The 17,563-nt window shown below is 39.3% G+C and overlaps 1 protein-coding gene and 1 long non-coding RNA gene across 3 annotated transcripts in view; one reads left to right on the top strand and one right to left on the bottom strand.

Moving 5' to 3' along the window:
- Nucleotides 1-17,563, top strand: part of LOC134201545 (uncharacterized) — a 358,050-nt gene that overhangs the window by 71,107 nt on the left and 269,380 nt on the right. The window lies entirely within an intron of this gene.
- LOC101746976 (lysine-specific demethylase 5) overlaps nucleotides 1-17,563 on the bottom strand; it is a 39,903-nt gene that overhangs the window by 4,835 nt on the left and 17,505 nt on the right. Inside the window, exons 9-30 of one of the 2 annotated variants that reach the window (XM_012697767.4) lie at nucleotides 17,179-17,427; nucleotides 16,057-16,163; nucleotides 15,317-15,469; nucleotides 14,474-14,585; nucleotides 13,690-13,884; nucleotides 12,619-12,797; nucleotides 11,961-12,132; nucleotides 11,475-11,673; nucleotides 11,185-11,300; nucleotides 10,775-10,994; nucleotides 9,971-10,179; nucleotides 9,009-9,203; nucleotides 8,368-8,597; nucleotides 7,750-7,871; nucleotides 6,680-6,828; nucleotides 5,411-5,539; nucleotides 4,732-4,820; nucleotides 3,998-4,115; nucleotides 3,140-3,302; nucleotides 2,261-2,331; nucleotides 1,046-1,151; nucleotides 22-147 (exon numbers count right to left, since the gene is read on the bottom strand). In XM_012697767.4, coding sequence (XP_012553221.2) covers nucleotides 22-147; nucleotides 1,046-1,151; nucleotides 2,261-2,331; nucleotides 3,140-3,302; nucleotides 3,998-4,115; nucleotides 4,732-4,820; nucleotides 5,411-5,539; nucleotides 6,680-6,828; nucleotides 7,750-7,871; nucleotides 8,368-8,597; nucleotides 9,009-9,203; nucleotides 9,971-10,179; nucleotides 10,775-10,994; nucleotides 11,185-11,300; nucleotides 11,475-11,673; nucleotides 11,961-12,132; nucleotides 12,619-12,797; nucleotides 13,690-13,884; nucleotides 14,474-14,585; nucleotides 15,317-15,469; nucleotides 16,057-16,163; nucleotides 17,179-17,427 — 3,409 coding nt within the window. The remainder of the gene's footprint in view (nucleotides 1-21; nucleotides 148-1,045; nucleotides 1,152-2,260; nucleotides 2,332-3,139; nucleotides 3,303-3,997; nucleotides 4,116-4,731; nucleotides 4,821-5,410; nucleotides 5,540-6,679; nucleotides 6,829-7,749; nucleotides 7,872-8,367; nucleotides 8,598-9,008; nucleotides 9,204-9,970; nucleotides 10,180-10,774; nucleotides 10,995-11,184; nucleotides 11,301-11,474; nucleotides 11,674-11,960; nucleotides 12,133-12,618; nucleotides 12,798-13,689; nucleotides 13,885-14,473; nucleotides 14,586-15,316; nucleotides 15,470-16,056; nucleotides 16,164-17,178; nucleotides 17,428-17,563) is intronic. The other variant, XM_012697768.4, reaches the window with a different exon arrangement.

Genomic DNA, 17,563 nt, shown 5'->3' with positions numbered 1-17,563 from the left:
AGTAATCAAGTGTTAATATACCAGTAGGCCTTAGACAATTAGAAGCGGCGCAATCTTCGTCATCATCAGCGGAGGACATCGAGGATGAGCTGCTCCGTCGACTCGCCGCGATTGCCCGGCTTCCGGTACTGTGTGACGCGCCATCTCCTGTTCAACAACAAATACAATACAATAGTAACGCCATACATATTTCTGATATCGCAAAAGGTTACCAACCTATAAATCCTCGTTTGAGTGCTGCATTAATAACATACATAATCTGTGAAACTAATAAAATTACCGCCAAAAGATGTTTAAATGAAAATAATGGGCCTTTTTGTCGGGAACGCGATGAGTGAAGTTTTGAAAAAAAAAAAACATTAAAATTAAAATAAGACTTGAACTTAATGGTCTCAGTTACCAGGTCATGAAATCCCTTAAAATAAATGAAAATAATGAAGAGGTAAACGGTAGGTTCTCAATTAAAAAAAAAAGCGACAAACACATACATCACATCTATAGAATTTAGGTTGCGAAAGAATAAGATAAAATACTTCCGACGGTTTCGATTGTACTGAATGCGTATTACTCATAACTTAATCTTCTTTGACATATTATTATCAAGTGAATTATAGTATACGAGCAACGTGAGAAACGGGCGAACCCGTCAACGTTCATGAGATTTCAAAATTAAAAAGAAGATTTAGGTTACAACATCACTACTACGACGAACAATATTATATCTATACTAATATATAAATCTACAGTGGTTTTTACGGATGTTCCGTTATAACTACTGAACCATACATCCGATTGACTTGAAACTTGGTATCCATGTAGAAAATACACGTACTTAATGGATAGGCTAATATTTATATGAGTGTTAGAATCCCTACACCAGTTGTGGGGGCGTTAATGATGAGAATCTTTGTGGGGGTGAGAAATAATAATGTTAATTTTAAATGCCCAGCGAAGCGGACGGGTACAGCTAGTATTATATAATATTACATATTCCGATTGACAAACTGATACAAATGATATATTTAATGTTTCAAAGTGAACTCACCCCTCGACGAATGTTTCCCCCGGGCAGCGGCGAGGCCGCGTTTACGTCTTTCCTGCCGCGCCATGTAATGTTTCCTCATCATCAGACTCGAGCCCGACGACACGCCCTGGACAAATAGAAACGAACTCCTCAACAGTCATGCCTTACTCGTGCTCATGCAGGGCCGGATTTAAACATAATGCCGCTTCTGGGCACCGGAAAAGAAAATCCGCCCCAATACTGGGAATTTTACTTAAACTTATAGTTAATATATAATATTTTATTTGGTTTTTTTTTCTAACAATTTTAAATTCTTGCACTAAGGGTGTTGTGACTCTTAATGATATTACATATTAAAAAAAACTAATTAAATTACTTTATTCCAGAAAATAGAAAAATCATTTTGATTATTAATTTTTACTAAAAGTGCCAAAATGATAATTCATAAGTAATGGATTTAATTATATTTTATATATGGATGGATATATATACAATGAATTAATTATATTGAGCAACCTTGTGAAGACAAAAAAAAATATTTTTCACTTTCAAAATTTTGCCGCCCTGAAAAAATTGTCGCCCTAATAATTTGCCCCAACTGCCCTTAGTGTAAATCCACTACTGTGCTCGTGCGTGCTAGACCGACACCACGCAGCCTTGCAATAAAAACTTTATGGTACATTATTAAAAGCTCATATTTATTTTTTTACTTGTGGTAGAACCTCTTGTGAGTCTGCACGGGTAGGTACCACCACCCTGCCTATTTCTGACGTGAAACAGTAACGCGTTTCGGTTTGAAGGGTGGGGCAGCTGTTGTAACTATACTGAGACCTTAGAACTTATATCTCAAAGTGGAAGGCGGCATTTACGTTGTAGATGTCTATGGGATCCAATAATCACTAAACGCCAGGTGGGCTGTGAGCTCGTTTACCCATTTAAGCAAGAAAAATATATATATCGACGCTTGAAAGGCAAACGTGACTAAGCGACAATGCGTGACTTTACAGTAGACTAATTTAAAGTTGAAATACCTGAAAACAAAATTTATTTTAACGAATCCAGCTGTAGTAGAATCTAGCTAGTAGCTGTAGGATTGAAATGATTTTAATAGACCTAGAAATATATATTTTTTGCGCATCGAATATGGTTATTGCCTATCATTTATGTACAAAGCAGTTATTGTCGCTTAGTCACGTTTGCCTTTCAAGCGTCGATATATTGGCACAATGAAATTACCTGCTTTCTGTTGAGATAATTAGTCGTCGTGGCCGAGCCGCGTTTGATTGATGTTTTCGTTGTTGTAGGTCCTGTAGGTAATTGTAAAATATATTAGTGACTTTCGAATATTAGAAACCATGATGGGATCAATGCAAGAGTTTATATTTTCGTACCAATGAAATAAAGTACCAAAAAAATTAAATCAAAAAGTCCACTGAAATAAGTAACTCAGTAAATAAATATCCACCATTTTACTGAACCTTTATTTCATCTCATCTAGTTTCATTAAAATTTCATCATAATAGATTACAGTCTCAAATAAATTAACTATATCTCATTTCGATCCATATCCTTTTCCATAGAACATAGTATATACAAAAGTAGTAAACACTCAATAATTGAAGAATTTTCTAAACTTGACACTGGCAATAATGACAACTTAAGAATCCATTTGCCATATTTAAAAAAGTCCATTTGATACTTATCCCGTAGAACGTTGTTCTACAGATAAATCTACAAAAGCGACGCGCGTGACTCTCGACCCTTAGGGTCGCCGCACACGGGCCACCGGCCACAACCACAAAATGCTGCCACCGGCATGTTTGTTTTTTTTTACACACTTTTAATACACTTTTAATACAATATAATAATGGCCCGTGTGTGGTAAGACTTTTTTTATATACAGGCAAAACAGAAGGGAAAATCCCTCATGGACACTCGAGAATGAAGGGCTCGGGTAGTGCTGAACTCCAACCAGCTAAAACCTCTAATTTTGCCTTCACAATTATACCCATGTCGTTGACATGACTCTTAATATTACATTTGAATTTATTTACGTGTGGTGACCCTTACGACTACACATTTTATTTTCAGTCACACAGCCCTGCGCTCGTTTACCGTGGTGATGCCTGGTCCGGGTCCTCTTGAGCTGATGGTGGTGGCGCTGCTGTCGCTGCCGCTTCCGGCGGCCGGCGTCGAGCACGCGCGTGGCCTTGCGTCCGTCGGCGGCGCGCGCGCACCACACCGCCGACCACACCTGCGCCTGCTCCTCTAGCCGCACCTGTTGCACGAAACCGCGTTCAACAACGTCTACTGACCTCATATCGACTGATGTATCTTTAAGTGCTTAGATGGGTGTTTAGTTATCAGCGGAACCCATAGCTATCAACAACGTAAATTCCGCTAACCATTTTAAGACGTGCGTTTTAAGTCTCCGTTATTACAGTACAACGGCTGCCCCACCATTCAAATTGATACGCATTACTGATTCACGGCAGAAATAACTAGAGCGGCGGTACCTACCCGTGTGGACTCACAAGGCCCACTACCAATAGATGATAGAAGTCAATAGTCATTTAAAAAAAGAAAGGGTGCGTGTACTTATGTACGCGCGTAAGAAGTTATACTTTATTTTTATTAAATTTATTTCTTTTTTTTTTAATTTAAATTTTAATCAATTTGAAAAAAAATCGATTAAACACCATCCTCAAACACGCATATTGGACATCCCTTTTCTTGACATCATATAAATTCGGTAATTCTCGGTACGGTTCGGAAAGTTCACCTGCGGCTATATTCAGACTCGCCAAGTTACGTCGGTCGTATCGTTAATTTTGTGTCACGGTGCGCGCGCATCATAAAATTTCACTCTCATCAATTTTTCATAACGCGCCTAAAGAAGTATAACTTCAAAAATATATAGACATTCGACCTTCCGGCCTTGAAAATAAGAATGAATGTTGAATGAAAACGAACCTCCAAGAGGTCGCCTTCGAGCATGAGTTCCTCCAGCTTGTGCAGCATGCCGGGCGCCATCCTCGCGCTGGGCGACCGCGGCGTGGCGCTGTACGCGTGCTCCACGCTGGCCGACGACCTGAAACAACAAAACACTTTAAGTCTCATTCTGTACACTCGTGAGTCTGTTGCAGAAAAAAAATTAAAAACAAATACACTACTAATATAACTCTTGATTAAAAGTAAAAAGACGTGGCCACAACTAAACGAGGGCGTAGTGGAAGCACTTCTGTATCTCTCACATGAACCGTTTGTAAACTGTGACGTCATAGGCAGAGATGAGCCTCTTCATTAATTGAGCACTATGCCACCGAATCTCAAGTCTTCAATTTAATTAGTCATTTATAGATATATATTATATTTGTAACTTACTTTGTATTTTAAGGTATTCATATTTAACTAGTTGCAATTATGAAAATCTTAGTAGGCTAAGAGAATATTTGGTAGACATCTCAATCATTGAAGACCTTTGGCGCCATTTCCTTAATCTGCACTGAATGAAAAGATTATGAGCGCTCAAAGCTCACATGTCTGCATAAGTTTTAAGGCGAAAAGAGCCCTATATGGCTGATTATTTCATCAGGAACAGCCTAATAAAATAATTAACTACAGAATTATATTATAAAAGATATATACTTCGTAGCTAATCCAAAAATTTATAAATATTATTGAATACAATAAATATTATAACTAACCTTGGATTATGCGCGTTATGGAGATCATGAGCTCTTCCTGTTGCCTTCTTTAACTCAGCATTCAGTTTATCTGCCTTTTCTCTGTTCGTCTGTGAGTTAAATCATATGCCATGAGTTAATTTTTTCTCTCTCTCATTATTCTTCTCAATCATTATTTTTATGCTAACAGTAAAGACGTTTTTTAACGCCGTTTAATTAAACAACAAAAGAGCCACTGTGAACATTCGTAAGTTTTCTTTGCTCTAGCTGGGTACAGCGGTGACTCACTTGGGATTAAATTGTTGTGCGAATCCAAAAATATCCAGACGAGATGAATGCTGTCGCCAAACTTGAGACATGAGTGTTCATTTAATTCTAGTTTTTTTTATCGCTTAAATGGGTGAACGAGCACAGCCGATCTGGTGCTAAGTGGTTACTGGAGCCCATAGACATCTACAACGTAAATGCGCTAACCACCTTGAGATATAAGTGCTAAGGTCTTAGTGTAGTTACAACGGCTGCCCCACCATTCAAACGCATTATTGCTTCACGGCAGAAATAGGCAGGGTGGTGGTTTGACAGATGTGGACACTTGCTGTCGATATGTCCCACAGACAACCTACGAATTATGCGTAGGGCAGCAGGTTACTGAAGGGATAGTATTACTCCGCATAGCAGCTAGGAGTAGTTAGGGCTGTACCATATCAGCGCGGTGCGGCAGGGCGGCCAGCAGCGCCCGCGCGCTGTCCTGCCACGACATGGCGCGCTCCGTCACGCACTGCAGCGCCTCGCCCTCCGCCAGCCGGACCGGCAGCTTCTGCAGCCACACCTGGGGACAGAGCACGCCACCGTCACATGCCGCGGCAACCAGGGCCAGACGGCGACATCCCTAACAATAGTGGAGGTACATCGGAAATGTGCTAATTGGTCCATACTCAACATCTTTACCAAATTATCCCTTATAAAATATAATTGTTGACTGAAATGCGTCGAACGAAATCCTATCCCTTACATTTAAATAATTACGTTTACTTTTAACTAAGTGATCAGATGAGTGAATAATTTTTGCACGCTAAAAATACACAATTATTACAATAACATCATGATACTAAAACAGCCAACGCATTGTAAATCTATATATGTATATAAATATGAATTGCTGTTCATTAGTCTCGCTAAAACTCGTGTACGGCTGGACTGATTTGGCTAATTTTGGTCTTGAATTATTTGTGGAAGTTCAGAGCAGGTTTAATAGGTAGATAAATATGGAAATGCTCGGAATTAAATAAAAATGTCAATTTGGTTTTCCCTTTGATGTGTCCCCCCCCTGTTTGGTCGGATTCCTTTTGTTTGTTTTAAGTTTATTTTATACAAAAGTTTAGGTCTTTTATTTGTCGATTGAGGCACTAGGAAGTCTGTCGGGTCAGCCATTTATTAATATAAACATTGACAGCATATCGTTGCCTGGAAAGGTGAACCTGGTGTTAAGTAGTGACGCCAAAATGCTTTTACGCGCTTGGAGGTCTAGGTCTCAGTTGCATTTTCCGTTTCACCCTTCAAACCGGAACGCATAACCGCTTTGAGGCAGAAATAGGCATAAGGCAGGGTAGCAATATGTACTTTATTATATTATATACCCCATTTTTTATTTTAAAGGAAGAAGAGGTTGACCGAAGAAAACATGGATGGAATGTGTTAATGACGATATGAGAGAGAGAGAGATAGGAGTGTGTTGAGCTGATGGCTGATAGAAGAGAATGGAAGAGAAAAATTAGCTGTGGCGACCCCACCTACCGGATAAGGTGAAAAAAAAGAAGAAGATACCCCATTTTTTAATCACAAACCACCGTTAACGTGGTTCACAAATCAGTGTCAATCAGTAATTTCTTACATTCTGTATTTGTGTTTTGTCCCACATCTAGTCTAGTGTGAAAATTTATAGAATCTAAGTTGGACCCGTGAACCATACCAGTAGCCCCAAGATCCGGTCCAGCCTGGGCCGTTTGGTCCTCATACAGTCCGGGCACAGGAATTTACTTTCGGCTCCTGAAAACGGAGCGCCCTCCCCGCGGTCCGGCGACTCCTCCCGCTCGTCCTTCATCGATGATATGCACGAAGCTATGCACAGAACATTATTCGGTATCAATATTTAATGTTAAGTCAGTAGGTTAATTGGTCTTTGTAAATGGTTCGTTTTTGTTTGGTAGTTAATTTTTATTTATTTATTGCTTAGATAGGTGGACGAGCTCACAGCCCACCTGGTGTTAAGTGGTTACTGGAGCCCATAGACATCTACAACTTAAATGCGCCACCCACCTTGAGATATAAGTTCTAAGGTCTCAAGTCGGCTGCCCCACCCTTCAAACCGAAACGCAATACTGCTTCACGGCAGAAATAGGCAGGCTGATTGTACCCACCCGCGCGGACTCACAAGAGGTCCTACCACCAGTAATTACGCAAATTATAATTTTGCGGGTTTCATTTTTATTACACGATGTTATTCCTTCACAGTGGAAGTCAATCGTGAACATTTGTTGAGTACGTATTTCATTAGAAAAATTGGTACCCGCCTGGGATTCGATCACCGGTGCATCGCTCAACACGAATGCACCGGACGTCTTATCCGTTAGGCCACGACGACTTCAAAACAAGCGTTATCAATAATTTCGTTATGCAAATTATCAATAGTGATAATTTTTTTCACATCTATAACCCAAATTAAATGTCCGTGATTATGGTCAAATTTGGAACATTAGACCAATACTGGTTATTTTTGTTATATTAATAATACAGAAACTAAATGAAAAACTGAACTGTTTATAAATTAATAAAAAAAAAATACGGGTTTCACTTCCTACTAGACAGAGCACACTGTATTGAAGAATGACGTCATTGTTCAAGTGCGTAAAATAAATTCTAAACCAATACTATTTAAGGAAACAGAAAGAGCATTGTCTAAGGTAATTTATAAATGCAACAAAAATTACAGAAAAATCTAATATTCAATGGTATTATTGGCAAATTAAAAATACTTCTCACCATGGAACCAATCCTTGCACAGCTCACACTGGGTCATGACACCATATTGCCGTTTCTGGCAGACGCAAAACGTGACGCCTGCCGCGGGTGGGGCCCGGACTTCCTTCCTCATGTTACGGGCTCTGTTCAAAGAATACATTTTATTTATTAAATTAAGCACTTCCAATATTTAATAAATTGTCCCTCACTGGTTAGCCAATAAATTTTGGATTGACATTAGATTCGCAATTCTTTTTTATGTATATTGCATTAAAACAGACACTACAATTATTTCTGATACTATGCAGATCAGAAAATAATTATGGAAACGAGACAAAATGGATTAGTATTAATATCATGAAATAATCATAGTTTTTGACTGATATAGACACCAAAACATGCTGCTTCTCACTACATTCCTATAGTTCAGAGTCCTAATTTCTTATCTATAATGGCCAGAAGAAATAGCACTAAGGTAACTAGATATGCAGGCTCTCAATTTACAAATATATTTATGATTGATCTCTATGGGTGTTACTACCTACTGATGATTAATCCGCCTACAGCACAGACTCGTCCTTATTTAGGTTAGTGAACTTAGTAGAAATTACATAATGTAAATAATTGTTCCGGACATACCTTAAAGTTTTTATTGAATTGAGTTCAGTAATCTCCGCTTGTTTGAACGCCGCTACGATTTCTGTGGGGGTGGAGTCTTCGCTGAAGTTCCTGAGGAATAAGCCGGCCTCTAACGTCGAGGGAGGCGGTTCGGTTCCGACGGCGGCTCGCGCCCGGCGCCGCGCTGTTGATAAGCTCTCGGCGCCTTCAGTTCTTGGCGACAGGGCTTCCAGTAACGAATATGGCCAATTCTGAGTCAAAAGAAACATTTCATTTTTAATACACGAGGAATTTTCAATGTGATCAATTCAATCTGATTCAAAATCACTAATAGCGTCGTTGTCAAATCAAAACCTACTATGTGCACTTTTTGACCTTTTCATATAGTTTACAGCCCTATCTAACGTATAAAAAAAACTGTTATGTGTCTATAGCTTTAATTTTTATCTATAGCGTTCATTTGATATAGTTCTTAAAAATTCATCTTTATAAAAAAGTTTATACGATAATGTTTTTACTCGTTAATTCAAAATAGAGTTTTTGCACACAGATTTTTGTTTGACAGCGACAATATACGTTATATTACTCAATACAATTAAAATTTAATGTTTCATATTTTACTGAATACAAACATAAAACATAATATTATTGGATATAATTACCGTTAAGTCGACCTTGCCACACACCTTTTTTAGAAACATTTCGGCCGCACCACGTTTCCATTCCTTCGCAGACTGCAGGGCGGCCGCCAACTGATCCTTCTCGTACAGCGCCAGCGGGATCTGTTGCCCGCGACGCACAACAGACTCCACGCTGTGCATGTACGGGTACAGATCTTTGGATTGCATCTCTTCAACCTAAAAACAATTAATTAAATGAAATCAACTGTCCGCGTAATTAAAATGCTTAATTTAAATTTAAGCCTAATGATGACTAATCAAACCTAGCCGCACTTTATATATAAAGGGATTTTATGACCTGGTAACTAAGACCTTTAAGTCATGTCTTATTTTAATTTATATTCAAATTATTATAAAAAAATGATATTAAATGAAATGAAGATGATATGGGATGAAATATAATCTCAGTAAAATGGTGGCCATTTTTGAGAATTTTTGCAGTGGACTTTTTGGAGGATCCCGAGAAGTTACGTCCAGTGGCTCTATTTCATTTTCCCACATTTATGCACTTTCACAGATATTAAACAGTTAATAAGCCACCGTTATATAGATCTAAACCTGAATAAACACTAAATAAACAAAATAAAACAAATCACACAACTTCCCGTTGCCCCCAAAAAATTCCGCACTTTATCTTCTTGAAACATAGTTAATGCCAAATGAGTTTGAAGATCGAGTGAATAACACATTCTGTCATGAACTATTCCCTGTTGAACGTTATTCGGTGGAGTTACCTTAGCCCACTGAGTTACTCGCCGGATCTTCTCAGTGGGTCGCGTTTCCGATCCGGTCGTACATTCTGCGAAACACTGCTCTTGCTGGGGTCAGTGTTAGCAACACTCCGGTTTGAGCCCCGTGAGCTCACCTACACACGTTAGGGTGAAGCTGAAATAGCCTCTCAAGGCTATCAGCACAAGTAGGGAGAAGAAAAAAAAAGTAGTTACCTTGGCCAGCCAGTCCTTCGCGTGAGCCACGGCGGTCTGCAGCGCGTGGTACGAGGGCAGAGCCGCCTCGATCTCATCACCGTCGGCGAGCAGCAGACTCAGCTCGGCCAGGGTCGTGTACTGCGGCTCGTCCGCTTCCGACGAATCTTTCGACTTTGTTGTATCTATGAGGACTGCTCGGGCGCGTTCCTCCCATTCTTCTACTAGGGCTGTACACAAATTAATACATAGTTTAAGTAATTATATCGAAGCTAGGTCTGTTGAGTCCCTGGCATTTAAATAGTGTAAATTATGTGAATGAAATTAAATGTAGTCAAATATTTATTGTATTAGGGCACAGTCATGATATTCTCTAATATAAGTTAATGATTGACATACACAAATACATATTAATTCTATCTTATTAATCCAAAACGACTACTTCAAAATCTGTTATTTTAAAATACCGAATAATAATTTCGACCGTTTTATATGCCTTTAGGAACAAAATTTAAAACTAAACCTGTATCATTTGTTTACAATTTTTTTTTTTGTTTTACTACATTTATTTATTTGACAACAGAATTATTTCGCCATTTTTTTATTAATTAACTCAGACGGCCCATATTTTAGGTGTGAATCCAATAATAAACGTTATAGATTAGTGGCATTTCTGTATGGGCACTTTTGAGCTTTGATCGCTGCTGAACACATCACGTACCCATCTCGACTAATTGAACATCCTTTTTTTTTATTGCCCTTGTAGGCATACGAGCAGCACATGGCCCAGCTGATGGTGAGTAGTTACCGTGATCTCACACTAACCTTTCAATTTGTATAGTCCAGCCCTCTCCAGTTCAACCCTGCGATGAGGTACAAGTTTTTCGGCATCCTGCAACAGCCGGTCGATGACCTCCGGAGTGAGGGTGGAGCACTCGTCCCTGTATTGCTGCACTTCATCGACAAACTTCACTTGCTGGAGCCGCGCCTGCAGGGGCGCCAGTTGCGGCAGCACTATACAGAGCCGAGATCCTAAATCTACAACCTGTAAATAATACATTTATATGGAATTTAAAAAAAACGAAACGCCCTGTATATGATTTTCTTTGAAACAGACAACAAACAGAGCAACCCAAAAATGGTATTAAATTCACATTTGTGTTGGTGCATATTTCTTCAGATGAATACATAACAATATATTATATATATTTCACACAGTCAATGTTAGATCCTACCTCTTCTAATTCCCTAACGTAACCAGGTTCAATCTTGTCCAGGTCTTTGTTGATCAATTCCGATGCTTTCGACTCAAACTCTGACGTTTGACGTAAGACTTCTTTGACAGCTGAACCTGTAAGACAAATGCAATTAAAATTTTTGATCATTGTAATGTACATATACAATTCATTACCTATACATATACATTACATACAATATAATACAATACATTCGAGTTTTGTTCCTTAATGTAAGACACAAGATCTTCCGGAATGATGCTTTACCGTAACTAAAACAATGAACGCACCTTCGGGCAAAACACAAGCGAGGCCGTCAATTTCTGCCGCGAACAAAGTGAGCTCGTGTATGGTCAGCCTGTATTTGGGGTCGTGGTGTCGGGTTCGAGTCCGCATCTTGTTCAAGTCCAGTTGCTGTATTACCGAAGCACACTTTTCGGCGTCTTCTATAGCCGTTTCTAAAGCACGAACTAGCTCGGTCTTGTGAATCTGTGGGGACAATTTCATTCCAACGATTAATAGAAAATATATAAACGTTTTAAAACCAGTTATGAAAGTAGTATTTTTTAAAACAAATATTGAGGAACTTTTCTTTAGATATCTACTGACTTTTTATAAATAACTAAATTACACTATTGTTAATTTACACTTACTATCACAATACATTACACGGTTAATTTGATTTTGAAACCTGAATTCTCTGTTCGCTAAACTATGCAATACATTAATTTAGCTGGAAGTCCGACCTAATTTCTTAGTGAAAAAACATAATATACCTTAAGTTCGTGAGCTTTCTTCAAGTGCGCCCTCAGTCCGTCTAAATCACAAGTCTTAGGCGTATCTGGATCTAGAGCATTCTGCACAGCTTCAGCCCACTCCCTGAACTGTTCTGATTTCTTCTTTAGTTTCTCCAGCATCGCTGGCAACTCATCTAAGGTGTAACGGTATCTAAAAATGTACAATTGCTATATAATTAACTGCTTATGTAGAGGACATGTCCGATATAGAATATCTTTAAAACGCTATTTGACTGGAGCTCCACAGAGGCACTCCCGTCACCACCACTAAGGAACGGCATGCAGCTCTATAAAGTTTTTTTTTTATTGCTTAGATGGGTGGACGAGCTCACAACCCACCTGGTGTTAAGTGTTTACTGGAGCCCATAGACATCTACAACTTAAATGCGCCACCCACCTTGAGATATAAATTCTAAGATCTCAAGTATAGTTACAACGGCTGCCCCACCCTTCAAACCGAAACGCATTACGGCTTCACAGCAGAAATAGGTAAAGCGGTGGTACCTACCCGTGCGGACTCACAAGAGGTCCTACCACCAGTAAAAAGTATCCGCTACTTGATAGTTGCGGTGCCTGCGCGCTGGCCTGGCCTGCCTACCACTATTGTGAGCACAAGTGAGCGCTAGTGAGCACGTACCTGAGCCTGTGCGCCTGCGGGCTGCAGTTGCACAGCTCGACGTAGTGTCGCAGGCAGGCGACGGCGGGCGTGCAGCGACACGTCACGCACGACAGAAAGCACGTCGTCTTGCACATGTGACATTGCCGCTCATCGTCTGGTAGCAGCTCGAAGGCCTCGCGTTCCGCTTCCGTTACACCCTACAAACGAACAGAGGTTAGGTTATGCTTTTTTTTTCGCGAAACGCGACTCACTGAGAAGGTCCGGCGAGAAACTCAGTGGGCTTAGGTTATGCAGTTCTAAGAAAAACCACCATTATCGTACGTAAAGTATGACGCAAAAATTATAACGTCGATTTGTAATGTACATTGACCTTAAATGCTCTGTATGCTTAGTGCGAGTTTTTTAACGTTTTCGATAGGGTAAGATAACCAATTTTGTATGCAGTTGGAACAGCGCCCCTAGCGGCACACGTAGCCAAACGATCCTATTCCATACAAATATGAGCTAACTTTTACGCTATCGAGATGGTTAAAAAACTCGCACTAAGCACACTTAAAACTATAAAATATTTTGAATTTACTAAAGGTAACCGGTGAACCGCCAAAACAAATATCGACAATACTAAATATCGATAACTTGACATCACTTGTGTTGTCAGATTGCTATTGCATGAATCAAAGAACAAATGAATTCAACATTATAGCAGATCGTCCTACTTTTACTTCTTACTTCTATTACAAATAATGAAAACTGATATCTATACTAATATATAAATCTATAGTGGTATTTACGGATGTTCTGTTATAACTACTGAACTATGCATCTTGACTTGAAACTTGGTATCCAAATAGAAAATACATGTACTAAATGGATAGGCTAATATTTATATTATGAGTGTTGGACTCCCTAATAATAATGACAATACATAATAATGTTAATTTTAAATGCCCAGCGAAGCGAGCGAGTGCGACTAGTTATTTTCTAAAATTATTTTGAATTTTTTGTTTTCGGTTCAACCCTATTTTACATCCACGATTGAAGTACTGTGGCACTAGTACTACATGTCGAGTTGCCGAGTGCAAGACTGACCCAATCCAGCAGTCCCTTCCGGAGTTTCCGTTCGTCGTGCAGCATGGTGCGCATGTCCCGGTAGGCGGCCAGCGCGACGCTGAGGCTGAGCGAGTCGGCCTCCAGCGCCATCTTGCAGACCAGCTCGTCGTGGGAGAACACGCAGTAGCGCCGCAACGTGGAGTAGTGCGCGATGCATTCGCGGCCCACTTTCAACTGCGAATAACATTAGTTCATTGTGAGTTAAAATTATATATTGTAACGCCGGTAAGAGTAACGCCATCTATCGCCGAATAGTCGAACGAATATCGAAGGACCTAGAACGTTCGAGAAGTACAACGTCATCTATTGTCAGATAGCGGAAACTACTACTAGAGATGTGTGGAATATTCTCGACAATTCTATGGATGAGGTATCGGCTATTTAAACCGTTGTAGAGATGGCACGCAGTCAGTCAGTAATCGGAACTACTTGAAGCGAAACAGCGAACGGATCACCTGAAGCGAAGCGGAACAAGCTAATTGAGAGTTTTAAAATGTTTGTTGAGTGTTTTAAGTGTTCTAAGACTTGAATACAATTTTTAGTTGTACTTTGGTGAAACTTTATTTATCCCAAACCCCAGCGCGTAACAATATGAATACTTGTTAACCCAATTACGCAGATCCGAATACAAACATGACAACTTTAATGGTTACATTGCTTGTTTCGTACATCAATATTTTCATGTTAGTTCTTTCAATCAAACTCGACTTAAACTAGATTATATATGTGAGTTAAAACACAAAGAGCAACAATTCAAACTTACCCAATCAGCTGGAGTAAAGTTAACCGCTTCGGCAAAATTATAGCCTTGGTTGAAGCCGGCATGATAAGCGCGAGGAAACGTGATCACGAATTCTCCAGCGTGTTGATCCATTCTAGGAAATAATAGACAACACATAAACAATAGGCCATAACTATCAACTGATATGTAAAGAACGCAACTATAGTAGAATTATTTTGTCCGTGCAGTGTGGGTCATAAAAATCGGAGCGGTGAAGCGAGTATTTCGCTCTCTCTTCCACTCACGAGCCTTATGGACGGGCATGGTGATGCGCATTATTGTTGTCGATAAGCGTTATCGATAGTGTATTTAGTTTTGTCATATTGTGGGTTAGTGATAAAAATGAAGGGAAAAAATCACTAATCGAACACTTACACCACATATCGCCGCAGCAAGTTAACGAGAACGGCAGAAATTAACACTTTGTAACTTTTCGGGATCTATTCTTATTTCAGTGAAAATTTTTAACACATTGTTGATAACAACACGTGCAAATATTATTTTGAATAAATTCTGCCGTTTTGATACAAAACAAAGGAGTAGCCATTGTGTCACTAAAGAAATACAGAGAACGAATGCATAAAAACACATTTCTCTTCGACATAATGTACTATAATTTGCAGGATACAAATGGCTCATAACATAACAATGTCTCACCACCCTTCGTATACCGCCCCGCCGCCGTGTACCTGCCTTCGATGACTCATTTGTTTTTATCGGTAATGGCGTTGCGCCCGCGCAACATGCTCACCGCCCTAGCCGGGCTATGTTTTATTACCCAAGCTGCACGGACAAAATAATTCTACTATAGTTTGTAATAACTACCTGTAAACGGGAACACCAGCTTTCATCAGAACATTAGGGTTCATGATCGTGACAAGCTGGTGCAGTAGGTCCGGTTGCAGCTGGAACAGCTCTGGAGCTTCGGCCTTCATTGCAGCTTCGAATTGCTCGGCCTTTGAACTTGGCACTCCGTACCTGGAGGAATCGTACCATTCACTATTAGAATTAACATCTATATAATATATAAAAATAAATTGCTGTTCGTTAATCTCGTTAAAACTGGAGAACGGCTGGACCGATTTGGCTAATTTTGGTCTTGAATTATTTGTGGAAGTCCAGAGAAGGTTTAAATATGAAAATGATCGGAATGAAATAAAAATAACAATTTTGTTTTTCCTTTGATGTGCAAACCTCCCCCCCCAAAGTCTACCGGGTCAGCTAGTCGGTTATAAAAATAGATCGTCGACTGTCCGTTCTGCTGGTGAACTACTTTCTACTGTGACATACATATTATTCCCTGAACCATGAAGGTTAAAGATTACATTTATACTTTTAATAGTGGAACAATAGCTCAACCGAATTCATATGATTATTCGACTCAAATTAATTAGTAAATTTCATTTTTTAATCAAAATGAACTATTCAAACAACATTTTTTTCCTTCGAAGGTGACCAAGTACCCATCTAGTAGAGGGCGGTCGCCTTCACTGACGAACTTTAGCAACAAGGACTCAGCCGATACAGGTCTAAACGAAACTCCATCAAAATTATTTCTGACTCACCATGTCTTAGGTTCTCCCCAATGTAAATAATTGATGGAGTAGCTCCAGTGGTCCTCGTTGTGCCAACAGAACGTTGCGAAGCACATGCCCACGTACAGCCAAGGTATCTACATTAAAGAAAATCATATAACAATAAAGGACACCAAAAGCACTTTGTTTTTGCAAGATATTTGTATATTATGGTACCTTTATTTAAAACTAAAGTATGAGAACTAATATTTTCTTAAATATACATATAACATTTAAATATTTTTTTCGGTTTTCGCGAGTCTTCGACATAATTAAGACTACTTTTGCGGTATATTATTTCCGAGGTTTAGAATACTTTAAAGTTTTTGTGGTTATGGAAGAAATTTTTATCTACTGTTATATTAACAAGGTTTTTTTTATAAACGCATTCGATTATTATTTGATTACTAATACGTATTTGGGCCGCAACATCTCAATGTACAATATAAAATAACGTATTGATCCAGCCCAGTTATATAGAGTCATATGGATCAATATGGACAATTTTTTTTTGTTGCTTAGGTGGGTGTACGGGCTCACAGCCCGCCTGGTCTTAAGCGGCTACCGGAGTCCATAGACATCTACAACGTAAATGCCGCCACCCACCTTGAGATATAAGTTCTAAGGTCTCAATATATGTAGTTACAATATGTCATATGTTAAAAAAGTAAACATTTTTAATCTTATATATAACATTCTCGTGTCACAATGTTAGTTACCATACTCCTCTAAAACGGTTTGACCGGTTTTTATAAAATTTTAAATGCATGTTCAGTAGGTCTGACAATCGGCTACCATTTATTTATCATACCCCTAAGTGGTAAGGGTTGTCCATCCCTAACATTTATTTTTTATTTCGTGGACAACTTAATTTTTTTAAATTATAATGAGGCATTATATGCTTGAATGAGGTTTTGTTATTTTTATATTCCCTCATCGTTCACAGCGCTACATGCCTCTTTCACTCGTTTACCACATCCTCACACACTTGCAATAAGTTCTTTTTTTTTTCTACACTAGAAATTCTCTAGAAATCTTATATATGACAAAACAACGTTTTCCGGGTCAGCTAATTGTTATATAAAAATGACCAAACATTCGTAACAAACTGACCTTCATTCCTGAGATATCAGCGTTGATATGTCCAAGCACAGAACCCTCCAGAACCGGTAGATTGTTCAAGTTCCAGCTGGAGTCTGCGTACTGCTGCTCCCCAGGGTACAGGTGGGCGCTGGACTTGGTCGGGAACCCCGAGCCGTGGTCCATCGAGTGAAGGTCCGCTCCGTACTCGACCGTGACATCTTCGTCTATCGACGATACGATGCGCCAAAATTCCTTTTCCACGGTCGACGTTGGAACCATCTAGAAACGCGAGGTATTTTTTATAAACGTAAATTTAAATCGCAATACTAAAACCTCCACCATACTTAAGAGCAGCTTCGCAAATTGAGCAATCTGGGAATTTAAGCTGGATACTCAAACCTGCTTTAAAGAAAGT

Source organism: Bombyx mori, chromosome 27, assembly GCF_030269925.1.
Source record: "Bombyx mori chromosome 27, ASM3026992v2".
Classification (NCBI taxonomy): Eukaryota; Metazoa; Arthropoda; class Insecta; order Lepidoptera; family Bombycidae; genus Bombyx; species Bombyx mori.
This window is presented reverse-complemented; position numbering and strand designations above follow the sequence as displayed.